The sequence below is a fragment of the Grus americana genome, chromosome 3 (genome assembly GCF_028858705.1).
Source record: "Grus americana isolate bGruAme1 chromosome 3, bGruAme1.mat, whole genome shotgun sequence".
Taxonomy (NCBI): Eukaryota; Metazoa; Chordata; class Aves; order Gruiformes; family Gruidae; genus Grus; species Grus americana.
In genome coordinates, this window is record NC_072854.1 from 87,402,800 (window position 1) to 87,430,224 (window position 27,425).

Genomic DNA, 27,425 nt, shown 5'->3' on the forward strand with positions numbered 1-27,425 from the left:
CCAGCACCTGCTTTCCACTTACTCCAAGGACGTGCAGAGGAAACTTGTTCATTAAAAGGTGAGTTAAGATGCAACAGCAACATTTCAATTCCATCTCTCCGTTCTTCCAATAGCATGCCAGGTGCTGCTACAGCTTTCTTGATCAAACACACCTGGGGATTTGTCATCTTAACACTGAAGCTTTCTGGAAATCTCCATAGACTACCTATTCCTTGGACTACCTATCCCTGACTGCTTAGACCTGTGCTTCTATTCCTTTAGATGGAATAATTTCCAGTTATATTTGGTTCTTCTAGTAAAACAAGCTATAAGCTAAACTCTTCACACTTGACACCTCCCAAAAGAAGGATACCGTGTACCTTCACATCTTCTTGAATTTAGTTAGAGTACATAAAACATGAAGGCTCACCTACACAATTCAACCAGACAAATTTCTACCCTTGAAATCTATTTGGCTTTTCAAAATGGGCAAATGCAAAATATTCTGTAAAGCAAAATGTCCCTGCCATTTTTCCTACCTTAAATTTCAAAATAATTTCGCTGTATAAAGGATTCAAGAACAAGATTATTTTTTTTAATATTTGCTTGAACATCATAATTTCTATAGCTTGTAGATCAGAACAACATTAGTTGTTGGTTTTCTTTCAGAATACTTCCTGCTTTTATATCAAATTATTCTCCTGTCCTGGTTTCGGCTGAGATAGAGTTAAGCTTTTTTTCTAGTAGCTGGTATAGTGCTGTGTTTTGGATTTAGGATGAGAATAATGTTGATAACACACTGATGGTTTTAGTTGTTGCTAGTGCTTACACTAAGCCAGGGACTTGTCAGCTTCTCACACCCTGCCAGGTGCAGCAGAAGCTGGGAGAGCACAGCCAGGACAGCTGGCCCAGACTGGCCAAAGGGATATTCCCTACCATAGAACGTCATGCGCTGGATATAACTGGGGAAGCTAGTTGGGAGGCAGGATTGCTGCTTGGAAACAGACTGGGCATCGGGTTTGGGGGTTTTTTTTCCTGCATGTGGTGAGCAATTGCACTGGTGCATCACTTGTTTTATATAACAACAACAACAATAATAAATATTATTATTATTATTATTATTATTATTATTATTATTATCTTCCTTTGTTATCCTATTAAACTGCCTTTATCTCAACCCATGAGGGTTTTTTTCCATTCTCCTCCCCATGCCCTTGGTGGGGGAGGGGTGAGCAAGAGGCTTTGTGGTGCCTAGTTACCAGCTGGAGTTAAATCACGACATCTCCAGACTTATAAATTTGTAGAAACTCACTGCAATCTATGTTTCAGGAGCCCGATAATGGACATGATCAGCTCTGCCCAGCACATCCTGTAAGTGCTCATAAAAATAGTCTGTGGTACACGGTACACCACTAAACGTCAATATTTGCTTTAAATATTTCAGTTTTCCACAGTTTAGGTTCCATTAGTGACACTTGCAAAAATGAAGCTACAAGCACTTAAAGCAATAAAAAAAGAGAGAGAAATAAGAAAACCAGAGGGTATCTGATGAGGATTATAATCTGTTTGCATAGTGATCAAATGTAAAATGTTCTGTGGTTCTGGCTTTAAGTGATAGGAAGATTTGTTATAAAAGCACCATCTCCTGAAACAATTACAGACATCAGCCACCACAGAAATAAGCATTTGAAAATGTTCACCTGTTCCATTCCCTCCTATTCCTTTGCTCCCATTTGTTTGTAAGAATTAGTTTTCTATTTCTTCTGCTGTTCGAGTGTCCTGAACACATCCCATCCTTAACTGAACACTCCTTAGAAAGGAGTATAATCTTCAAAGTACAGATACGTGTTTCTCTTTCCTCCCTGTTGCTTTACACCACTACTCTTCCCCTGACTACTCTTCTGTTTCTTATACTTCCTAAAAGTGCTCCCTACCTATTCATTTCAAGCGTCACTGCTTTTACACGCAATGTTAGCAGTCACTGTTCTTTGCTATCCCAATATTTTAAATCCTGAATGTTAAAAGATTCCCACATGGACAGCACGTCCTCTGAGAGAAGATCTCTCTCTTACCAAAACAAGCATATGCCAACCAGTCAGCGTCATTGCCCCCTCTGCCCAAATTCACTCCCACTGCCCCAACATTGCTCATCTGTAATGCGCTGCATGTCTGAAAATCTCCTGAACGGTGAAAAGGTTAAGAGCAAGTCCTCCTTTCATACTTAGGCTACAGGATGGAAATAGGACATGGATTTTCTGTCCTCTCTACAAAGTTCATCTTTCTCCTCCTCACAGATGCAGGCAGAGAAACAAGCCAGAGATTTGCCATGGAGAGGAACCATGAAGCACTCCCTGCCTCCCTCCGCAGAAGGGAGAGTGGGGACAAGAAACTCCAAACAATAATAAACTCCTACACCTCTTTTTGTCTTTCCCAGCCTTCCTCCTAAAAGAAGTAGGTCCAAGGCCATCTTCATCATGTGCCTGTTTCCTGGGTTCAAGTATCCAGTCCCACACAGGCAGAAACAAGCAAAGCTTTGTGGTGGGGTATTAGAGTGCCAGGCTGACCCGAGAGGAGTAAAAAACAAGGTCTAAAGTTTTTGATGGCCAGTATCTTCTCTTCTAAATACAAAAATGGAATACAAGAGTGTAATGTAAGCACCAGTAAATGTCAGTTTTACAATGGTAAAAGCCTATAAACCATGGTTCAAACAGAAATTAGGGGTTTAATATGAAATATTATTGGGTATGATATTTTTGCCAGACAGAAAAATCACACTAAGTAATCATAATAGTTCCTTCTGGACACAAAATCTATGACTATATAATGATAATGCTGTGAGACAGCAGCATATAATTCTGTTCTCATTCTCTTTTTGTGGAAGCTTTAAAAATATCTTTAAGAAGGAAGTTTTCTGGACTTTATTTTAACACTTTAAAAGCTATGGATACCTCAAATATCTGAACATTTCATATAAATTGCTGGCCATGGCTTACAAGTCGCTTAATTTCTAAAAATTTAAGTGGCAGGTGTGCATCCGACAGAACAATTCTGACCAATTTGATGGGTTCAAATCAAAAGAGGTTTTCTTAGGTTTCGTTTGAATAAGCTGTCAGAAGAGCTCAGACACATTTAAATCAGGGCATGACATTTCAAAGCAGATCTCTGATACATTATGCTCTGAAACCATAAATAACAATTTTCTATTTCTGATTCTATTTAAAAGCACAGCAACCACCGAATGTATGTTTCTAGTAAACTCAGTAACTCCTTGTTTTATACTTAGCAGCAAGAGGAAAGCATTAAACAAGTAGAAGATATTGCAGATCTTCTGAAGCTTCACTTTCAGTACGATGAAGAAAAATGTTGGTGAGAAAATGTGATATGGAAGCTGCTATAATGCGGCTAAACTGAACTTGTGACTCGAGTGCTTCAGACCAAACAGGGTATGAGGGCCACTGGGCAATCACAGGTGTGTGCAACTACAGGCACAGCAAGAGAAATATCTGAGGTTCTCTCTTATAAAACATTTTCAGTCTTTCTCATTTCCGTAGATAATTTGTGTTCAACTTTGAAGCTACAGTTGCGTGATGGGACAGCAGTTTGTGACAGAGGATTGTATAGCCGAAGAAAAATGTATACTCATTGGGAAGCACAGGCTGTTTTGAAGCAAACTGTGGTACTAGAGTTTCACCCCACACTGGAACCTGGCCTGGATTTATATTTGAATACTGGCTGAAGTTTAAACTCAGAATCAAAGACCCCTCATCTCTTCTTATGAGGGCTGTGGTTTATAGAAGCCTACAGCTTCAGTTGAGGATTTCACTCACATTCACTCTTGTATGTGAAATGATCAGTGCCCAGAGCCCTGTCATGATTCAAGGTTTACATGTGATTTCTGAAGTTTTGAAAGCTCCCCTGCCCTATGAAAAATAACGCCAGCTCCATAAATGCCCATTCAACTATACTTTCCAATCTGCTCAAGGTTGTCCTCACCAGCAGCTGAGCTGTCACAAGAGAAGACCTTGTGTTTTCTATCATAAGGCTCTGAAGAAGGTGGATGGGACATATAGCAATTCCAAAGCTACTCTGTCTGCAGACAAAACCAATGTTGTATTCCATGTGAGGCTATTGGGAGGGACTGAACTTGACTTCTGAACAAATTGAATTTGTACTTTTTATTATTGAATTCTGAAAGTAAAATAAGACACGTTGCAGTTGGATGCCATATTGCAGCGGTGCGGTGCATTGCTCAGTATTAGGCAGGCTACATTACCTCACATAATCAATACCAGCTCTTCAGGGATTACTGCCTCTGATGTCTGGAAGTGCATAAGAACTGCACAGGCTAGTAATGCTCTAAATTGTATAGGTATTGGAAAATGTAACAGTCGTTCACAGTGTTCATATTTAAGTGTTCTACTTAGGCATTCAAATCAAGATGAGAGTTTCCCCAGACCCTGCATACAATTAATGCAAAATACCAAGTGCCTTCACATGGTAGTATGAACAAGCTCCCCTTAACATTAGCCAGCTGAGTTACAACATTACATTATTTACTTGGAAATTTAAAAAGAGGCATCAAAAACAACTGTGGAAAATTTATTAAAATGAGATACTTTTAATAAAGAGAAAATTAAGATCAGCAAATCCATTTTAAGAAGTCAATTTAATTTAATAAAATGAAATGGGACTAAGATAAGTTTATCCCAATAACGTCTTAGAGTTAATTAAGTCTTAAACTTTAAAGTAAAAGAGGAGCAAACAGACCAGCAGTCCTCAACCTCTCCAGTTGCAAGTCCAATATCTGTCAGGCTCACAATTCTGCACACCAAAAATAGTAACTGTCTTTCTGTCAGACTCATACTCCACTCTTATCCACTGCAATCCCACTTCAGATCTTAGTTTCTGTGATTTTTTTAGGCATACACATTTTTTAACAGCCTTTTCAAAGATCACTGCATCTATATATTATATATTACAGAGGCAATCTCATAAATGTTTTACAGTGAAGCAAATTGACATCACCCTTCCTACTGACTCCCCTGCTTATAGATTCAAGGGTCACATTAGCCGCCTTTGCTAGAGGAGAACACAATGTTTTCCATTTCTGTTCAGATACCCATGCTGAGATTCATCTGGCCAAACAAACATAGACATTTGGGCTACCCTTCTATTTGACAGACAAAAAAGAGGCACTCTCAGCGTGCAATTTGTATTTTCCTAAAGCAGGCTTCTAAAATACATCAGAGGAATAACAGTCAAAGTGTGTCTATTTTCCTCCATTTTATCCATAAAGGAAGTCTCGAGTAAGTAGCTCAGACGCTGACATTTACACTGTCTGAGGTTTGGTGAAATGAATCATAGCTGTAGATCCCCATTTCAGATGTTAAACATGTGTTCTACCTTTGCAGTGGTGGTGCATTTTATTTCAATAGGTCTAATTTACCAAGCAATTCCAGTTACTCTGTATTATTTACCTGGCCTCATAAATGTTTATTATTCTCTCAGTCTTTGTCATCCACAAATTTTACTGGCAATGATTTTGCAATTACTTCCAATTCATTCATGAAAATGCCAGGTTCTGTAGAAACAGGGTTATTATGGACACACTCTGAAACTATTTGGTAAGCATTATATATAACTGATGGTTATGGTGATTTAATGTTTAGGTGTGTTGTCAGAGCAATCCTTAGAGTGTACCTATATTTAGAGTGTATATGTATAAATTCCCGTAGTAAGAGAAAAGACACCAAGAAAGCTCAAAGCTTTCATTGGTCTTGAACGTCACAGCCCAACTGAACTTTTTAAAGACCAATAATGCTCACAGATCAAGACTTATTATTAAAGCTTTTCTGTTTTACATGAACTCTTTGTGATAAAAACCTAAGGAAATAACATTACAGACAGTATTTCCTCTCTCAAAAAGCAGCACACAAGGATGCAAGGCTACTTAGCAAGAAAGTAAGATAGTATCTCAAGCAGCCCTGAGGAGAAGGACTTGGGGGTATTGATTGATGAGAAGCTCAACATGAGCCGGCAGTGTGCGCTTGCAGCCCAGAAAGCCAACCGTGTCCTGGGCTGCATCAAAAGAAGAGTGACCAGCAGGTCGAGGGAGGTGATCCTGCCCCTCTGCTCCGCTCTTGTGAGACCCCACCTGGAGTACTGCATCCAGCTCTGGGGGCACCAGTACAGGAGAGACATGGAGCTGTTGGAGCGAGTCCAGAGCAGAGCCACGAAGCTGATCAGAGGGCTGGAGCACCTCTCCTATGAGGACAGGCTGAGAGAGTTGGGATTGTTCAGCCTGGAGAAAAGAAGGCTCTGGGGAGATCTAATTGTGGCTTACCAGTACCTGAAGGGGCCTACAGGAAAGATGGGGAGGGACTGTTTATCAGGGAGTGTAGTGACAGGACAAGGGGGAATGGGTTTAAGCTGAAGGAGGGTCGATTTAGATTAGATGTTAGAAAGAAATTCTTTACTGTGAGGGTGGTGAGGCACTGGCACAGGTTGCCCAGAGAGGTTGTGGATGCCCCCTCCCTGGAAGTATTCAAGACCTGGCTGGATGAGGCTTTGGGCAACGTGGTCTAGTGGAGGGTGTCCCTGCCCATGGCAGGGGGGTTGGAACTAGATGATCTCTGAGGTCCCTTGCAACCCAAACCATTCTATGATTCTATGATCTGTCAAAATATAAACAATACACAGGGCTAAGCAGCTAAACTTCACGATAGCATCTTGCCTGGACCTGGAGACTCTTCAAATGAAAGGCACGTGTATTGAACACATACTGAAGTCATTTCAGGTAAGCGCTGGTCATTCTGGTTGCTGACCAAAACATTTCCCATATTTATTTTTACACTAGGTCCCTTAAATACTACTACTCCTTTTGGTGAAAAAGTTTCACCAAAAAGGGCTATCCCAGTTCCTTTTACTGCCCTTTCTCCATACTGTTTTACAAAATCCTCGTGCCTCACACAGCTTGAGCCCCTGGGGATGGCCAGCACTTTGCAGGCCCAATACCCCAATGCCTACTGCCAGTCAAGAGGATGGAAGTTGCAGTTTATTCCGTGAGCAACAGGACTGAGTTTTGTGTCTGTGACAGGACTGCCTTTATAAACCTCCTAATTTCAGGATATTGGAGCTGTCTGCAAAACTTCCATCCAAGCTGCATAGGTTACAAGCTGAAATAAAAATTGATTGGACCATGGGAAGAGTAATAAATAGAAGTTCAGTACTTATCAACTCATAAAAGCCAGAGGATGGGAGGAAGGGAGGAAAAGTGAAGGAAAGCATTTATAGCTTAGCATCAGAGAAACAGGGCCTTATGCCAGACCACCCAAAAATTCTTGGCACGTTTGTAATTCCATTGTAATTTCCAGCATCAGTGCAAAAAAACCCTGTGGGTAGTTTGGTTACCTGAGGAAGGATACTGTGCAGCCTAATCCCTAGCAACTGCGAGGCTGGTATTTCAGACTGTCTTAGACATTACACATTTGTTAAGGCAATCTCTAGGTCCATCTTACCAATCAAACTGACAGCTATAAGGCAAATCCGCTTTCTTCCTTAATTCTGCAACTGTGAAGACACAGAGTGCCACTGACAACATTTAATAGCTCAAAAGAGATATGTAGGTCCGAAATCCTCAGAACGTTTAGGCATTCACAATGCATAATCCAATCCACCTTCATCAGTGCACTGAAATATGTGCTTGAGTTTAAATGCGTGTATAAATCCCATTAAAGTTAATATTTATGTGAATGACTAAACACTTCACCAAGTAGAGGTGTAGTTATTTGTGTATCAAAGTTCAATTTATGCTTCAGTGATTTGAAGAATTTGTCCCCATTGAATTATTGGATCTAACTGAAGATATACTGACATTAACTTAGATATTTATTTTGAACAGTAATATCCAAACAATTTAATAACTTAATGCATGATATATCACATGGTAAAATGGTATCTACAGTAAAAGTGGCAATTCCTAGAGCACTGATAAAAATTGACTGCCTAACTTACTAGCAAGTTGCTTGAATATTCAGTGTCAATGCTCAAATCCACACAGACCAGTCTCCAAGTTTTTTAAAGTCATGGATAAAAAAAGGTTGAATTCATTTTGTACAACTGCAGCTCTTAACAGAGTACAGTATCTGGAGCTCCCTCCTCTAGAATTTTGCCAAGAAATTTGATCATCCTCTAGCTGAATATCAGTTTCATATAATCAAAGGAGAGGTATGCAAATACCTTTAAAAGATGTTGTACAGTGTTTTAGTCATTTCAAGAACTTTTACTTTGGAGAATTTTATTGACTATCCTCTAACTAACACCAGCTTAAACCAGTAGAGTTTCTTCCAGTCTTTAAGGGAAGCAGGTAGAAACACTCCATAAGGTAAATAAGTGCTTGAAACAAACTGTTTCCAGTACCTTTCTAGTACTCTATTATTCTGATTCAGTAATACGGACATTTTAGTCATCGTCACAAAAAATCGAAAAATGGCCACATCCCAGAGAGTGAAAAGGACATTCTCTAAAATGTCATAGTATCATGGAAACTATTATAACGCCTTTGAATATTTCTCAGGGCCTTTATTTACTGTTTGAATAGCTATCACACAGCTTGTTCCTGTTGACTGCCATTGTTACAAGTTTTTAAGTGCCTCAGCAATGGTGATCGGCCAAGGTGATTCAAAGCAAGGAGAGGTAGCCTAAATCACAAAATGGGTACTGAAAGTTAGACATCTCGACTCACATGTAAACAATTGTTTATGAGACCTGCTGGAACAACATACTTCGGTGATACATAATCTATACTGGATTTCAAATTTTTCAAAACAGTTCACGGTACTAGTAATCCATTTCTTGGTCTCCTGATAAGTACTCTCCACCAAGTACTTCACTCATTGCTTAAAAACTGACATACTCTTCTAAAATATTTTTCCCAGTCAGATGGATGAGTGTTACCCCTCTGAAAAGCATGCTATATCACAACCCCTCCTTTTTTAATGTTCTTTTGTAGGTGAGGGCTTGGGGTAGGGGAGAAGCAGCTCATTTTGCATGGATTCCCACCTTCATTAACCAAATACAATGTACTAGTAACTGAACTTCACAGTATCTTTCTCCCCTATATCAAATGTCTACAGATTCAAACTACTGTATTATTATGCAGTAGCTGGAATCACATCAAAAGCTTTCAAAGCTCAGAAGAACTTCTTTTGTGCACAGGAATGATATGATGCAAACTTAACATGAAGTTGTACACTAGAAATATTTTGAGAGTAAAAATTTAGTTGTCTAGATATTGTCAAAGAAGTGCAGAAACTTTACTTTATATCCAACACTTGTCAGCACTGACTAAGACAAAGATTCATGCCTTATTTTTCTAAAGCTATATGATGCAGCAACACATTTTTCTTAATGACTGTGGTCAGGTAAATCCTGAGCAGAGTTGTGATACACTGTTTTACCATGCTTCCCAATTCAAATCACTGCTTGCAGTGTAATCAATGGCTTTCATACAATTCACTGAGTAATCTTGCGGAAAATAACAGGACATCCTGCAACGGGTCAACAAATTACACAGTCTTCTGCTGTAATTCACATGGCTGGAGTAAATTCAGCCTTTTCAAGCCTGCTGCCTTTCACGCAACAAAAAGTTCCTATTCATGTCTAAAGAGAAAACACAAATGCAAAATTTATAACTACAGCTTTAGTTACTGCATTGTTGTGATATTAATTAAATCACTGGCAAGAAATTGATATGGTATATTGCTTACCATAGCCATTTTTCAATCCAAAGCATTCAGGCTGCAGTTTTACAGTCTCAAAAGTTATAGACTTCCTTGCTACTCAGATGAGCTCATTCTTGCTTTAATAGACCTCAGAGGAAATTAGTTAAGGACTGGAATTGATTTAGGCACTGAAGAGCCTGATTTTGTCTTTCTCAATCTATGGTGCTTCCTATGAATTCAGCCAAAGCCCCAAACTTTGAAGAATTACACTGTCAAAAAGAAATTAGAATGAAGTCATGATACCTGATGACCTTGCCACAGGGTCCTAAATCAGTCAATCAATCTTTGAAAAATAAAATTAAAACTAACATTTGGCTTGCAAAGAGTGTCTAAAAGTTCAGAGGCAGATGACAGGAAAGCCATCTTTCTTCATTTAAATAAGACGACTAGCGTGAAAGATGCACTTCCACAATGTGGCATGGGAAATAACAACAGTGTGAGTCTTTGTCGTAAATTTCATACTGAGATTTTTCTAAAGAATAATTCATCTTTTTAATGTTACTTGTATAATGGGCATTTCAATATCTATTTTATGGAGGGAGATATGAAACAGGGCTGTATGTTACTTACCAAAGATCACAAAACAAACAGCAGCAAAAAGCAACAACCACCAAAATGTACTGCATGTGTAATATATTTCTCACTAAAAAGGTATATCTTCAAAATCGTCCCTGTTTGTTCCATACATGTACCTTTGTACATACATATATGTATACGACATCGCTTTCCCCATTAAGACCTGGTTTTGTTCAGTGTAGATACGTGTCCACCACAAAAAGTAATTGCAGCGAAATGGATCACAGAATAGACTGTTCCTCCTAGCAGGTAGACAGGCTAAGGACATTGCTTACGTCATAGATCTAATGACGGGGCAGATTACCAGACTAAAATCTTGACTACTAGATTACATTTTTTTCCAGACTTTTTTAACCCATTTTTGACCCATATAAAGTAAAACCACAATCTTCAGGGCCCACTGTGCACTTGTCTGCTTTACAAAACCACTCATTATTCCTCTCCTCTGATGTGAATTATCAGAAAACTAGGGCAATACACATAGCAATGAAGCTTATCTTTTGTTTTACCAAGCATTTACACCTACTGAATATGTAGTACTTCATTCTAGTGATTTCCAGGCATTGAATGGACAGTAATTGATCTCGGAAAAAATATATTGTAAGAAAGGTAAGATTTATTAGCACAATTTTTTAGCTAAGGAAAATAAAACAAAAAGACTACAAACTGACCAATATCATAAAGAAAGCATATAGTATACAATCAGGATGGCATTAGGAACCAGAAATGTGGAGTATGAATAAAGTATACGCAGAATCTGAAGAGAAAGACACAGTATGAACTGACACGACAGGGCATTATAGGAATCACAGTTGAAAAAAGTTGATGTTCCAGAATGAAAAAGGATCCTCTGGACTAGTTTTGGGTGATGTCTTCAACAGGGAATGAGTTTGGAGATGACAAAAGCTTTTGCTGAAATTACTTGAAGATGGCCTATTGCAAAAAATTGCAGTGAGCCAATAAAATTATGTGCTATTCAAGTTACTCACAAATTTGCTGATAAATAGATTTTTCCATCTTGTTTTCTTCCTCTATGTTGGTGTAACTCAGAATGTTTGTACACTTTACCGCTGTTATTATTTATAAACCTGGCAGTATCAGCATCACAGCTACACTGTTTTGCAGGTTTTTAGACTGCACAGAGTAAAAAAACTACTTACCCCAAAGAGCTAAGAGTCTAGCAGGAGAGGAAACAGTGAAATGGAGGGAGCAAAATATACAGCATGCCAGCAAAGGCTGAAGTTATAATCAGCCCATAAATTGTTGATGTCTTTAAAGGTAAATGGTAAAATTCCTACCTTGTCAGAAAGGGATTTATCTTACATCTACAGAACTGATGAGAAAAGGGTATTTCCACTCACTTTCTTTTCCTTTTTCTTTAAAATTCATAGCCCATTAGTTAGAATATACACTTGGGAAGACAGAGATCCAACCTCCTATTTCTACTTGATTTGGAGCAGGAATCTAGAAAAAAGATACAGTGAACTCTACCCTAGACTCACCTGAACCTCACCCATTGCCTGAAGCACTGACAGAACTGTGGGATCCCCTTACCCCTTATGGAGTGCTCTGACACCTAGGATAAAATATAATTTTTGCTCTGATGCAGATATTATTTTGTCCAAAATGGAAAACCTTCAACAGGAGAGATTTATGAACCCAGAAAATTGAATCCCAGTCAGTCCAGAAAACTCTGCAGTTTAAAGTAGCAACATCTTTTTTTTTTTTTACTGGAATGGGATCTGAATTAAAATCTATTGTATTTTAAGTAAATTACCTATTCATGAGATTTAAAAAGATCAAACATCCTGCAGAGTAGAAGAAAGTGACTGATAAACAGATCGAGAAAAGGCATCCAAAATCAAGATTATTCCCTTAGGTACTACTGATATTAGAAACCACCTTGACAGGCTGAAACACACAAGACCTTATAGCAACCTCAGTGAAAGAGAATTCAGAGATTCAAGATGAGATAAAGCAACGACTGGCTTCAATATGTATTTAGAAAAAAATTGTGAACTAGTCTCCCCAAAATCACTGCAGGAAAAGGTGTTTGGAAAATTATTTGTCTGATCTAGTCTTATGTTTTAAATTACTCCTGTTTCTCTTAGCATATTCTATCTTCTATATGTTTGTTTTGGAGTGCTAACCCAGAGCGAGACTTTTCTTCTTCCTGTTTATCGATCAGTAGAGACCAAAGAGTGACTGCTATAGGAATGACACCATCTGAAAACAGAAATCACAACAGTAATAACTAGTTCTAGTAACAGTCCTAGGAAGGTGGACATTCAGCAAGGGGAACACTGCTAGCTGGGCATTTAGATGTAGGCACTACAGCCTGAAACAGTGATGACAGCAGACTCCCTTCCCTTGGTAAAAAAGCATTTCTGCTTAAAACATCTGCCAGAAGATTTACATTTCCTCTTAGATGGCTGAGGCTGAAAGGAATGAGATTCTGCTCCCCTCAGATGAGCAGAAAGCTGGACTCCCGGGAGAGTGCCACACTCTCCCTCCTACCTCAGCTCCAAATATGAAATTGTTGAACCAAATAGATACAGGTTTCCTTATTAAGGATCCCCAGAGCAAGAAAGGAGTCTGCATACAGCTCTGAACTCACATCTATTTATAAGAAAAGCAGTATCTTTTCCGTGACCTTTGACAACACAAGTGAGCTCCAGCTGACGGCTGCCAAGTTGCGACCAGAGCACACTGAGGCAGTCCTGAAGCAACTGCAGAGGTAAGCTGTCATGGAAAAATGATCACAGTCCATTTGTCACTGTCTGACACTGTCTGTGGGACTGCCCTTTGATGGAAAAAAATTAAAATGTTGAAAGATGGAAGAAGTCTCAGAAGTCATTTAAGAAATGCTAAGAAGCTGAAGAGATGATGTCTTTGTTAATGAACAAGAGAGCCTGGAAAATAGAAGTGGTTGCCGTGGTTTTTAGTGTAATTTTTTGGCACCAGAAAAAAAAAAAAAAGACCTCTGTCTTTGGCTGTTTGGAAATCCATCCCAAGAGGGTAAGATCCTCTGAAAGAGAACAGAAGACTGTTAGATTGACTGTTGGATTTCAGGAACCGATCCAGGGTTTATGTCATTACCGAATGCCTTGCCAGAAGGAAGAATCCTATGGAAAGAATCAGCATTGTGTCCCAGTGGGCTGCTAATTACTGCCACGGGCTTTTGTAGGCACTGGTTATACTAACGTTGGGCTGAAAAGTTAGGTGGGTGAAATATGACTGAGGTCTGGCTTGACTTCCTTCCTTCTGCAGTTTGCTTCAAAGGCAGTTCTAGTGGCAAAGCAGTAAAAAGAAGATGAGGAATGAACAGACGATTTTGAAAATAAACTATTGCAAACTCTGTCTTTTGATAGGAAACGGATTAAACCAGCATTTTGTTGGAACAAAGTCCCAATCTTCTTTTTTAACGCACCCTTAGTACCTTAGTACTTAGCAAGTACCCTAGAATCATCACTAGAGATACAGATGCTCCTACTTTACTCTCTGCTTTGATCAAGGGGTTTTATGTTCAGTTAGCTGTATGAACAGACTTGTTTTCAACAATCCTATTTAATCCTTGCTTCCTAGGCTTCATCTTTTGAATTAATTTCAAGACCTCATCTTTCACATTGTACTTAGGAAACTTAGTGAGAATGTAAATGCCTGAAAATAAATAAATATTGGGGAAACTGGGACACAAACTTCTGAAACTTGTCAATTCAGCAATTTAAAAAGGCACTTCGTAACATATAAATTTGTATTTCCTGTGTCCTAAATATGTGCTCCCTGAGGGAGGGTTGATATTTTTGTAGTAACACCAGTACAGTGATCTTACATGAAGCCTTTACATACTAATTCAAAACAACAGACAATAATAATATTTTTCATGTAACAATGCTCTTCCATGGGATTGCTGACACCAAACATGAACATCAAAGGTGAAAATATTGTGTAAATTCTATCCTTAGTCATATTCAAGCATCTCTCAGAAACCTCGGTGAGGCAAACCTACCATGGATATATGCTCTAGCAATGAGTTTGATCAGCTTATGTAGAGGACAATTTACATTTGATGAAATTCCTGAACTACAGTTGTGTTGTTTCCTAGGATAGGAAAAGAATGTCAAAACTTCTAGTAGGTTCAGGAACTTATTCAGTGTTTTTTAATAAAAGAGCTGGTGGATGTATGGAAGTGCAATACTAGCTAAAGAATTCCAAGCGACATTTTTATGTAGATGTAGGTGGCTTGGCTGCTGTTCAAGTGATCTAATTTTGAGAGTCCTTGAGTTGGAAACTGGACTTGTGATGTTCTCTACCAAAACTCAGGACGCAATGTAAGTAAGTACTAAGAAAAGCAATAAACTGATTAAAGGAATAACGTACTTACTGGCATTATGTTATTATTAGCTTTGGCAACTATCAAATACTGGCCAGATATAAAAATGATCCTGATTCAAACCCATTGCTTTTGACCTTGTAAGAAATAAAAGCCTTCCAAAAACTAAGCTAGACTAAAATACTAAATCCTGGCTCCAAAGGAGAGAGACGACTCCTGACAAAGTGATTCTATAAGCACAAATCTCCCTGAAATCCTTGGCTGAAAATGTAGAACATGAACAATTCTCTGGCTCAAGACCGTGGAAAAAACTGTTCACCATTTAAAACATTTGTCATCAATGTAATCCCATCTTTAATTATAATTAATGTAAGGGGCTTTTATGTGCTGGAATGGTAATAAGTTGCCAAGAGTTTGGGTTTTGGGAAAGCATACATTTCCAAATTACAGTGGAGATTGATCTCAAAATCAAGCAAATAATAATGTATAAAGCTGTCAGAGATACAATGAACTGAAGACATTACAGTAGCAATAACTTAAAGTACTGACAGTCAGGAAATATTCTATAAGTGAATTTTAGAAAGACATCTTTTGTCCTTTCTTTTACTTACTGATTTTTTTCCAACTTCAGCCAAAATCAGCTACAAATATTGTTAAGATTTGTAGCTAGTGCCATCTAATTTGGCAGTAACTGTACTGACCAAAGGTTCACCTTAATCTTATCTTAAGCAGTTTACATGGATGTGTTAGCACTTGCTACTCTTCCCTTGGTAAATCAGCAGCCAGGCTGCTTGACCAGTTGCTGAAAGAGACTGGCCAGCATCATATTATGTCATTTTAGAATCAAAATGCAGCTGACGTTGAGGCCCAGGCACTAAGAATGATTTGAGATCCACAGGTCCAGCTAGTTTCCACTGTTTGCCTCCATATTTTCTCATCCTTGATGCCAGCTATTCATCTGGATTATTCCATGGCTGTGCTCCCAGGTGGGGAGGCGGATACTACTGTAGAGCAAGCAGAGATTCACTCTGATGTTCTTTCATCAGCAGTGGGACATTTGCTTCCATGATACGCAATGTAATTGTGACTGCACAGCCATGGACCCCTCCATTTGGTCTAGGGCTGTGCGTGCTCACACTGAGCGTGCCAGGGTGCGTCACTTGAAGCTGAGCATCAAATTCAACAACTTCCGCAGGGTGCCTGTGGTTGGGCTGCAGCCCGTTTCAGTATGCTTGAAAACCCAGCCTTTGCCATATTAAAGTCTCAGATATAGATAACTGTGCAAGTGAACTGTGTACACTTAGGCAGTGGTTAAAGAAGATTCTCGTGCTGTATGAAGTTGCCATATCTAGTTAAAAAGACCAAGTAACTGTGAATTTTAAAGTCATTGCTGGTGTTGGAGGGAATTTTGCTGTTTTATAGAGCTATGATATGAAATATTACAGCAAATGAGAAATACAGAATATTTCTTCATAGATAAATTGCCTCTTAAATCATAGTTCATCAGAGACCTGAAACAAGAGAAAAAGTCCTCACAGAATTATATAACATAGAATGGCAAAAGAGCACTTTGACACACTACTCTTCTTTGTTTGCATAGCTAAACTGTGGGACTGTAGTATGATGTAACCACTATGTGAGTTTAATCAATTTTATCACAAATAACAGTGAAGAAGCAGTGACACTGGCTGTAAGACATATTTGTCTACAGCAGCAGCCAGAGACAAATGCTTGAAGTGATCTGCATAAATGAATTTTACCAACAATCTGGATGTTAGTGTGCTGAAACCTACGTAGCTGCCACTGCACTCTGCTATTCATGCCAGCTAGCACAGAAATACAATCACGTGATTCTTGATTTTGCGTTTATATATACTTCATGGAGCAGCATAATTTATCTCACCCAACTTTGGCTAAAGTGTGGGTATTTACTCAAAGGCATTCCTTTAACCTCTTATATCCATTCCAATTTTCATTGATTTCTACTGCAAGACAGTGTGAATGAGCTACTTGTCTATTCTTTGGGTATGGAGGAAGGCTAAAAACTGGCTTAGACTAGATGCCTAACTAAAGTTAGGAGAAATGAGTAGCATTTTGTAGGCTAAAACTGTTATTTGCTCCTGTAGATGTCTCAGCTTAAATATAAGACTTTTTTTTTTTTTAATAGTGCTAAGATACCACATGGCAATGGAAACTGCATAAACACAACTAAACCTCAAATCATTCCACTTGAAGGAATTATTCTTATTAAAACAAATCCATCAGTTAAAGCTAAAAGACCTTAGAAAATGCAGCATCTTTCTTTATTATCCTTTAGACATCAGAATACTTAGTGGAAGTACAAATTGCCATCCTCATGCTGCATTTGGGGAAACTGAGCAAAACAGAGCTTCACAGAACATTCACAAAAATGGTCCCCAATTTAGACAGGCTGATCTGGTTTCTAGTCAAAAATCTGTTCAGCTCCAATTGAAATGGTAGATTCTCACTAATTATGAAAAATCAGGGCAGGGTCTTAGAAAACACAAAGGTTGCTTTTGAATAAAATGAATTACCCAAGATCACTTACGAAGTCAGTAACTGACTTGAGAACAGAAACTTGATACCATCTCCCTTCTTCTCTTGGGCGTATAAAACTAAATGAACAAGCCTTTAGAAAATATAGCAGGAGACATGAATTTCATTGATAAGAAACTTGCAAAGTATTTTTATAAATGTGAATAAATAAGCATAAATGTAACTAAGTACTAATACATACAAGGTTTATGTGCCCTTCATATAAACTTTAATTTATATTACCCACAGGATTCTCAGGATCACTTTTAAAACATTACAAAAGACGTAGAATAAAAGCTACAATGGAAATGACTTGACATAGTTTTACTATAAATTAATGTGTGCATCTCAGGAGCGATTCCTCTGCTTTCACTGGTCCCTAGTATGTACTCAGCAGCTGGCAGGCACACTCAGCAAGACTGGAACTTGGGAGTAACAAGAAGCTATGATCTCTAAAAGTGTTTGTTAGAAAAAGGATTCTAGCTTTTTTGATGAGATGACTACAAGTGAAAAAATCCTCAATGCCCAAGAACTTACTTGAAGGCATAAAGCATTTCTTGGCCAAACTGGCATTTGCATTTTTACCTATAACAGAGATTTACGAGATGGATTGCTGTTGTCTAAGCCATCGTATTTGCAAAGCAGTGTTGTAATATGGGAATTTACTGTTAGCTGATTATATTTTATACTTTATCCTGAACCTGAGCATAAAGATATCTTCTTCATAGACATCAACAGACAAAGTTGACATGAGGTTCCTTGCCCTTCACAGACCTCTTTACACGGTAACAGTGAGGAAACTACAGAATTTCAGAATGCAGTCACAAAGAGTTTTCCAAACATTTTGCAATATCATCCCCACAGGGAATTTTGCCAATGGAAAAAAAGATCTATAGAAGATTAACCACAGTTAAATATTTCAAAGAAGAAAAAAAGTAATTAATTTTAACCTATGTATGAGACTATTGTTTTCATCAATATACACACATATAATTTCACTACAATATTTCTTGATGTTGTATGTTGACTCTTATAGTGAAGTATACTCCAGCCTGTGGATCTTGTTTCTTAAAACATTCTACATGCTGAACAGTCTTTACATCACTTGTTTACCCTTCCACAAACAGTTAAGCAATCTTTAAAGACTTTTTAGCCTACTTATTTTTCTTAATTGTCACTGCATCTGTGGGGATGCCATTCGCCAAAATTAATCTAAGATTTCATGGCACTTGAGTGACTCTCTTTAAAATAAAGGCAAAAAGAGGTCTTCCCTTCACTGCCTCCAAGCAGCAGTGCAGCAATCTTTATCAGGCACAGAACGCCAACAACTTTTGCACATGGACAGGGAATAATTTAGCATTATATCATAAGCCTGAAACTTGTCTGTGTTCTCTTTTTTGAATTGCTTAATGATGAATCAAAGGATACATTATGTATTCAATGGGTGTACTTTGGCTTGAACAAAACTGTGCACACACAACTGTCCTATCGAACACAGAGTTTTAACTTTTTTTTTTCCTTCTTTTTTGCTGTACAGCAATTGTTTCATGAATCTTATCATGCTCCGTAGAATCATATTTTCATCAATACCCCTCTTACCATCTCTAATCTACTGGGAACACATTTAGCTATGGCATGTGACCCACGAAAAAAAGGCATTTGTGAAAATAGGAACAAGTGTACATATACCTAGAGAGACAAAGCGCATAAACTGCTATGAAGCAAGCCTCATTTTGCATATTCCACTTAATCTCTCATCAGGCTTGGAGCCAAAATTATTCTGGCCAGGCTGTATAAATATGAAGCAACCCAGAATATAATTAAACCAGGCTAGGCTGAACCCTAGTAAAAGGTCATGCTGAACAAAATTTTATCTACTACAACTACTGACCTGCTACTCCAGGAACTTACGAAAGAGAGCATAAAAGCTACAGTCAGTCATCCAAGGAGGTTCGCCACCCTCTAACAACTGCTGAATATGTCTGGTAGTTCTTGAAAATTATTGATGCAGGTGTTTGTCAGAATTAATTTAACATTATTATGAGGATAAGTACAGCCTTCCTGTAGCATCAGACAAGTGGCTTCAGTTGAGTTCCAAGATTATTCTTCTGAATAGAAAAAAAAAAAATCCTTTCCTTTCAGCTTAAAGTAATGTTAGCTCTCATGTTCAGAGATCCTTGAACCTCATAGAATCATAGAATAGTTCGGCTTGGAAGGGACCTTAAATAAAGATCATCTAGTTCCAACCCCCTTGCCATGGGCAGCGACACCCTCCACCAGACCACGTTGCCCAAAGCCCCATCCAGGGATGGGGCATCCACAACTTCTCTGGGCAACCTGTTCCAGTGCCTCACCACCCTCATAGTGAAGAATTTCTTCCTATTATCTAATCTAAATCTACCCTATTTCAGTTTAAAGCTATTACCCCTTGTCCTATGACTACACGCCCTTGTAAACAGTCCCTCTCCAGCTTTCCTGTAGGCCCCCTTTAGGTACTGGAAGGCTGCTATAAGATCTCCCCAGAGCCTTTTCTTCTTCAGGCTGAACAACCTCAACTCTCTCAGCCTGTCTTCATAGGAGAGGTGGTCCTGCCCTCCGATCATCTTCATGGCCCTCCTCTGGAAACAGGTCCATGCCCTTCTTATGTTGGGGGCCCCAGAGCTGAACACAGTACTCCAGGTGGAGGTCTCACGAGGGTGGAGTAGAGGGGCAGAATCACCTCCTTTGACCTGCTGGTCACTCTTCTTTTGATGCAGCCCAGGATATGGTTGGCTTTCTGGGCTGCAAGCACACATTGCCAGCTCATGTTCAGCTTCTCATCAACCAACACCCGCAAGTCCTTCTCCTCGGGGCTGCTCTCAATCCATTCTCTGCCCAGATTGTAGTTGTGCTTGGGATTGCCCCGACCTTGTGCAGGACCTTGCACCTGGCCTTGTTGAATTTCATGAGGTTTGCATGGGCCTGCCTCTCAAGCCTGTCAAGGTCTCTCTACCTCAGCCTTCTTCATATCCCGGGTAACCAGGTCTCCCATTCCCTTCCAGAGAGGGCTCACGTTTTCTCTGCTCTTCCTTCTACCACTGACATACCTATAGAAGCTTTTCTTGTTGCCCCCAACATCCCTTGCCAGATTTAATTATTTCAGGGCTTTAGCTTTCCTAATCTGTTCCCTTGTTGCCCAGACAATTTCTCTGTATTCCTCCCAGGCTACCTGCCCTTGCTTCCACCCTCTGTAGGCTTCCTTTTTGTGTTAGAGTTTGCCCAGGAGCTCCTTGCTCATCCAGGCAGGACTTCTGGCACTTTTGCTCTTTTTGCATTGCTCCTGAGTTTGGAGGAGGTGATCCCTGAATACAAACCAGCTTTCTTGGGCCCCTCTTCCATCCAGGGCTTTGTCCCATGGTACTCTGCCAGGCACGTCCCTGAAGAAGCCAAAGTCTGTTCTCCTGAAGACCAGGGTAGTGAGCTTGTTATGCGCCCTCCTCACTGCCCTGAGGATCTTGAACTCCATCATTTCATGGTCACTGCAGCCAAGGCTGCCCTTGAGCATCACATTCCCCACCAGCCCCTTCCTGTTGGTGAGAACAAGGTCCTGCATGACACCTCTCCTTGTTGGCTCCTCTATCACTTGGAGAAGGAAGTTGTCATCAACACATTCCAGGAACCTCCTGGGTTGCTTACGCTGTGCTCTGTTGTCCCTCCTACAGATATTGGGGTGGTTGAAGTCTTCCATAAGGACCAGGACTTGTGAATGCGAGGCTGCTCCTATCTGTCTATAGAGGGACTCATCCACTCAGTCTTCCTGGTCAGGTGGCCTGTAGCAGACCCCCAGTATAATGTCCCTTGTCCCTGCCCTCCCTTTCATCCTGACCCATAAACTCCCGGTCAGCTCCTCATCCATTCCCAGGCAAAGCTCCATGCTCTCCAGCTCGTCATTGACATAGAGAGCGACACCCCCTCCTCGTCTCCCCTGCCTGTCCTTCCTAAAGAGCCTGTGTCCTTCCATTCCAACGCTCCAGTCATAGGAACCATCTCAAAATTATGTTAACCACATCTTGGAAGTGAAAGTGGTTCCTATCTTTATGAACAATGCATGTTTTAGCAAGAAGTTCTTCTTATCATGTTGTCAACATTTCCTGCTTTTCTTTCCTTCACAGTTGTCTATCATAGGAACATAAACACCACTGAGGACAGAGGTCATTTTCTTCTCTATTCTGGCCATTTAATTAGTAGCAAAAGATAAGTATTACGTAAAGGAAGAGAAGCTGCTGACAGGCCTTGGAAAAATCTGTTTCATTGGCAAGGAACTTCTTCACTCAACCTACCTTTTCTTGATTCTGGCAGAGAAGACAGTCACATTCAAAGCAATACTGGCGCATCAGTTGTTTTTGGCGCTCGCTGGTGGGCATCAGTGATTCAATATAGCTGATGGTGAGCTGTGTGCAGTACATACAAAACCAGAATTGGTATATTTTTCAAAAAATCCATTTTGGGTGTATGTATAGCTAAGGTAACATTTTTTGGATACAATGTTTTCCAGCATAAAATAAAATTTTATCTTAACAGATGATTTCCTAGAAGAAATTGACGACTTTTATAAAGGGCAAAAATAAGGGCCAAAAATAATTTCCATGGAGGAACACTTTTTCATATTTCCAGATCAATATCATTTGAAATTATTAATCCTCCCCCAAATTATGACTATTTCAACTTTTCATCCTAATTTGGAAGGAAAAAAAAAAAGAAAGAGCAAGGAGAGAGAGAAAAGAGTGAAGAGAGAGAGAAAAGAGAGAAGAGAGAGAAGAAAAAGGCTCAGTATCTGAAGTCCTTGTGCATGAAAACTTATTTTCTGTCCAGCTCCAAAGCTTAAGTGTGTATTTAGCACTGTTGTTATACAACAACCAATTATCTCCAAAAATTTTGTCTCAGGGAAGCCCTACTTTCTTGCAAATATATGTTTGAGCCTGAGGACAGCTCGTCTTATGTCATATCCATCTTCAGTGTGTCTGTGATGTTTCCTTTGTGACCAAGGAAGCATAAAAGCATTGCAGACAAAGTTGTTGAAACTACTGACAAGAAAAATTATTAAAATGATAAAAGAAAATGCTTAGATTTGTGCCAGTTTCAACTCCTCATGCTGTACAGAGTGAATTCTAATGAACTAACAGAAGTCTGTAGTTTGTTCACTTTGACGCCTGTCAGAAGGAATTTTACAGGGCTAACCATTTGTAGACTTCTCCAAATGTTTAAAGTGCTGCACAGGCACAAACTAACGATAAGGGAAAGAATATAACAAAATAACAGCCTAACTCAGACCAGCATTCAGTCATACATGCTATTGAGTGATTACGCTCACACCCAACACTTTGAAACACTCCAGAGAGGTCAGAGCTAAAAAAAATCAGGTCACATTATTTCATCATGAGCCTAGACACTTCAATTAATTGGAAGAATTTTCACATGGTTCTCAGTTAAATCATGAGAGTCCACTCAAAGAAATTACAGGAAAACCTGACCAATTTGTAGTAATGACTATGAAATCCATTGTCAGAACCTGCGTTTTGCAAATTAGTAGGCATTCTAATTAAACAAGCAATTGACAAGCAACTAAAACAATGCCTGCGTTTTTTTCATTTATTATTATTACAATGTAATTTGATTATATATTGAAGGAGGACTATATTAAAAGAAGATTACTGAGATGGCGAAGTCAAGCATTTAAAATGATCATAAGCAGAAAGCCTGTGGAAAAAATAAATATGATCTCATAATTGAAGATTAATAGTATAATTAAAGAAAGCAACAAAAATTTAAGTTCCATAGGTAATAAAAAGTTAGAAAGTGTGAGAACTTTGTTAGGTTTTGCACTCTATATAATGTTGTTCTGTCCCAGCTTGCGCGTGTCTGAGCCGAGAGGGGATTAGTTTCACCACTGTTGGTTTACAGAAGGACAGTCTGTAGTAATCTTTTACACAGGAGCTGCACGCTTCCCTCTGAGCTTTCTGTGGTGAATGGATGGAATTTGTTTTGCCTCTTTCTTTTCCACTCTTTTCTCCCCAGCTTGGTCTCTTCTGCCCCATTCTCTCCAATCTGTTCCTGTTATTCTCTCTCTTCTCTGCCCTTGGCCATGAGTATAATTTTCCAGTCTTATTCTCCACACCTGTTTATTTAATCCAGCCCTCACTTCTAGTGCCTTACCGAGCCATTCTTGGTACAATGGGTCGATTTTGTCATCCTGCCAGTCCCAGATCTGTCCTTCTGCCTGCCCTGCATGCAACATCTTACACCCTTTCCCCATATTTGATTGCCAACGCTCTTACTCTCCCAAGTTAACAGTCCTTGTTGCTCTACTCTGGTTTCTCAATCATTTTCAGTGACCTCACCAACTTGGACCTTGTTTCTTTCACTAGATGGTCCTACTCTGCATCCTCCCTGGTGTGGTAAGAAAGATCTCTCTCCCTTCCTTCCCACAAAGCAGTTCCCAGTCAAGCTGTAGTGCTAACCTCATACTTCAGCCATTCCAAGCCAGATTTCCCTCTCCCATCACAAGCCTCTGATCTTATGTCTCCTTACAACTCGCAAGTGTTTTCTGCCAAAAATCATTCCGCACACTGGCTTGTTCCCTGTCTCTTATCCTCTCTATAAACATCACTGGTTCTGACTCATGTCCTACCGGGCTTTAGGTTCAGGTGGCACCTAGCAGCAAAAGGGATTTAATCAAGTTCAGGCATAGCACAAGACAATATGAATTTTCTGGAAAAAATTATTCTTGTGAGATTAGTCTATTTTTGGCCAAAATACTTCAGACAATGGTTTAAACTCTATCATTACTGTTGAACCCATCATTAGGCAGGGTTCCGTTCTAGTACTGCAAAACAAACCCACAGCCAACAGTGAACATGCTTTATCTATCTTCAGCCTACAGGCTTCATCACTTGCTTGCATCTTTTTTTTTTTTTTTATTCATGTTGCAGAAACCTTGGAAGTAGGAATAAGTTTAGAAGTTTGAAACCAGTGATTTCTTTTTCAGAGGTTACCAAACAGTTCTGGATATGAACAGTCACGTGACAACCTGCTCTGGATTACAGCATATGACTAGGCAGAAGGAGGAGAAGAGGCTTTGTCACATTGATACCTCTTTTTAGCATTTCAACAACTTAGGGTTTCTCTTGCTGTCAGAGGCCCCAGTCCAAATTCCCAGTCCTGCCAGCAGAAATCCGTAAGTGAAAAAATGTTCGTAGCTGGCAGACTGAGTGGGAAAATGTAATTAGAATATTTAGCAACATGACCAACCTAACGGTGACTAAGTCTATACTAATCATTTAATCGTTTAAACATAAAAATTCTGTATTCAGGTCTCTCTCCTACACTTGTTTTAATTTTGGATCCCTTCATTAGATGCAAGGCTCATTTAACTTGTACATATTTAGGAAATATGCCCATTTATCAAAGGTTGTCTTAATGGTATTTGCATGTGGGATGTATGGTATTAATTAAAACATTATTTCAGCTGACCAAAGCTTGCCTCTTTATTGCATCGCTTATAAAGAATGCAGTAAATCGTTTCCCCCAAACTGGAGAATATATATTAAATCACATTTATGAAGGCAGGGAATTATTTAACAGCCGTGAGACTTATTGACTCTCAGGACTTTCTCCTTAGAAATGCAGCACTGTCTGAGCCCTGTTTCTTGCTCTGACACAGAAATTCTTTAACTATGTGTATGGTGGTTAGTTTCTCATGTTTCTCATCTGCCAAATGAGGTGGACACAATTTTCCAGTACTGCCATGCTGCAGTGGAGTTAATTTATGGTTTTTGTAACAGGCTATAAGCTACAAAATTTCTAGACAGAAGATTCTGTAGAAATTTCAAATCAATTATTTTCATGCAAACAGCAGGGAAAAAAAGTGAGTCGTCTTGTTTTTGCAATCATGGGTCTCAGGGTGTGAGAGAAGGTTGTGTACAAAAATCTGTTCCTGAGACAGAGTTACGTAAGTGGTGAATAGCCTGTGCTCTTTCTGTTTTGGCATATATGATCAAAAATTCCTCCTAACTCAAGGAAAATTTTGCTTTTAAAAAATGTAATGTGACAAAATGTAATGTGTCAAACATACACAGATATTAAACGTCTTCTCATAGCATTATAGCAACAGAAATATTACATATCTTGGTTGAAATCTATCTTCATGATAGATTTCATTGCTGGTCATCTGAAATTATGATTTGTATTTAGCACCAATTTTAAAAATTGGTTGCTCTTTAAGAGTACAGTCTGCTATGCGACTTTCTGCAGAAAGATACAAATTTACTCCAAATGAACTATGAAGCTAATGAGAAGCCATGGATCCATTTTGGACCTCAGCTAATACATCCTGTCTCTCGGCAGGACTAATTGATTTGAGATAGGCACTAAACTAACCATAGCTATACAACTTCTGATTGGAGAACAGGCAAAATGAGCTCATGTCTGCCTGCAAAACACCAGGAAGACACAGTAATTAACAGAAAGTCAATTGAAATTATAGCATACATCTTGATGCTGTTTAAAGTGGTTACTTAAGGGTAGGGAAATGATGAAGACCTCTTCAGAGCAGGCTGTTTGTCTTTTCGAGAAAGTAAATTAGTTGATAGGCTACCGTATCACTGAAGGAGACCTGGTGATCTCTAGGTGAATAATTTTTGCTTTCTTATAATCCTTCCCTATATCTTACCTTTCTTTACAATACATAAATTTCATTTTTGCAAAGAAGAAAGTGCAGGAAAAGGAAATCTTTGTATACTGTCAAAGTATACAAACATCACCTTAAGTTACAAAAGCTGTGCTAGTCAGCGCTACAACTAACATTATCTTGAGGAGCAAAAAGGTGTTATGATTAGTTTTGAGCTGTTGGAAGCAAGTTTCAGAAAGTCCTGTAGTCTTTTAAGTAGGGACATATAGAATAAAATCCCCACAAAAATCTATTATTTCTTTCTTCCTGCTGTTAGATTCAATTAAGCTCAAAAACCTGGTATACAGTAGAGTCTACAGAGTGTTAGGAGACCCTTTCTAGCCACCTCAACCCCCAATCTATGAATGGAGGTCAACAGCTGCTCCCAAGCCTCGTCTTCCTTTCACTTCTTTTGTTCTCTCCTCTGCTCCCCATCCATTTTGTTCCCTTTATGCCAGTTGCAGGACAGAAAACACTGACATTTAGTGGTGATGATTACCAGCTGGTCAAGCACTAGAATTTGGGGTACTAGCATAGACCCATACCACCTTATATGAATTATAACAGAGACAGAGCAAGGATGAGTAAGAAAAAAAAAAAAAGACTACCAAGCTTGAAGGAAGTTTCCTATCAGAGTGTACTGAGTTTGTGTGGCAAGGTTTTGGTAGCAGGGCGGGGGTGGGGCTACAGGGGTGGCTGCTGTGAGAAGCTGCTAGAAGCTTCCCCCATGTCCAACAGAGCCCATGCCAGCCAGCTCCAAGATGGACCCGCCACTGGAGGGACCCACGCTGGAGCAGGTGAAGAACTGCATCCCGTGGGAAGGACTCACGTTGGAAAAGTTGGTAGAAGACTGTCTCCTGTGGGAGGAACCCCAGGCTGGAGCAGGGGAAGAGTGTGAGGAGTCCTCCCCCTGGGGAAGAAGAAGCAGCAGAGACAATGTGTGATGAACTGACCGTAACCCCCATTCCCCGTCCCCCTGTGCCGCTCGTGGCGGGAGGGAGGTAGAGCATTCAGGAGTAAAGTTAAGCCCGGGAAGAAGGGAGGGGTGGGGGGAAGGTGTCTTAAGATTTAGTTTTATTTCTCATTAGCCTACTCCAATTTGATTGGTAATAAGTTAAACTGATTTCCCCAAGTGGAGTCTGTTTTGCCTGTGATGGCAATTGGTGAGTGATCTCTCACTGTCCTTACCCCGACCCACGAGCCTTTTGTTGTATTTCCTCTCCCCTGTCCAGCTGAGGAGGGGAGTGAAAGAGCGGCTTTGGGAGGCATCTGGCCTATAGCCAGGGTCAACTCGCCACACAGAGCCAAAATTTCGCTGTAAAAATTCTACATTTAATGAGGATTATAAATGTTATTGAAACAGACAAATAAGTTATATAATGATAGAAATGAAAGCTGTTATTTTGAACATCAACTAAAGCGTTCATTGGCAAAAGCCAATGGGAACGTAGTGTATTTTTGTTTAAAATGGTAACTTTCTGCCCTCAAAGTGCAT

The 27,425-nt window shown here is 39.5% G+C and overlaps 1 protein-coding gene across 7 annotated transcripts in view; it reads right to left on the reverse strand.

The window, feature by feature from the left end:
* The window catches only part of SMYD3 (SET and MYND domain containing 3), a 425,811-nt gene that overhangs the window by 57,823 nt on the left and 340,563 nt on the right, over nt 1-27,425 (reverse strand). For 6 of the 7 annotated variants that reach the window (XM_054818819.1, XM_054818821.1, XM_054818822.1 and 3 more), the window contains one exon: nt 21,546-21,656. The exons of the other annotated variant lie outside the window; for it this stretch is intronic. In XM_054818819.1, the coding sequence (XP_054674794.1) occupies nt 21,546-21,656 (111 nt within the window). The remainder of the gene's footprint in view (nt 1-21,545; nt 21,657-27,425) is intronic. 7 annotated transcript variants of the gene reach the window in all.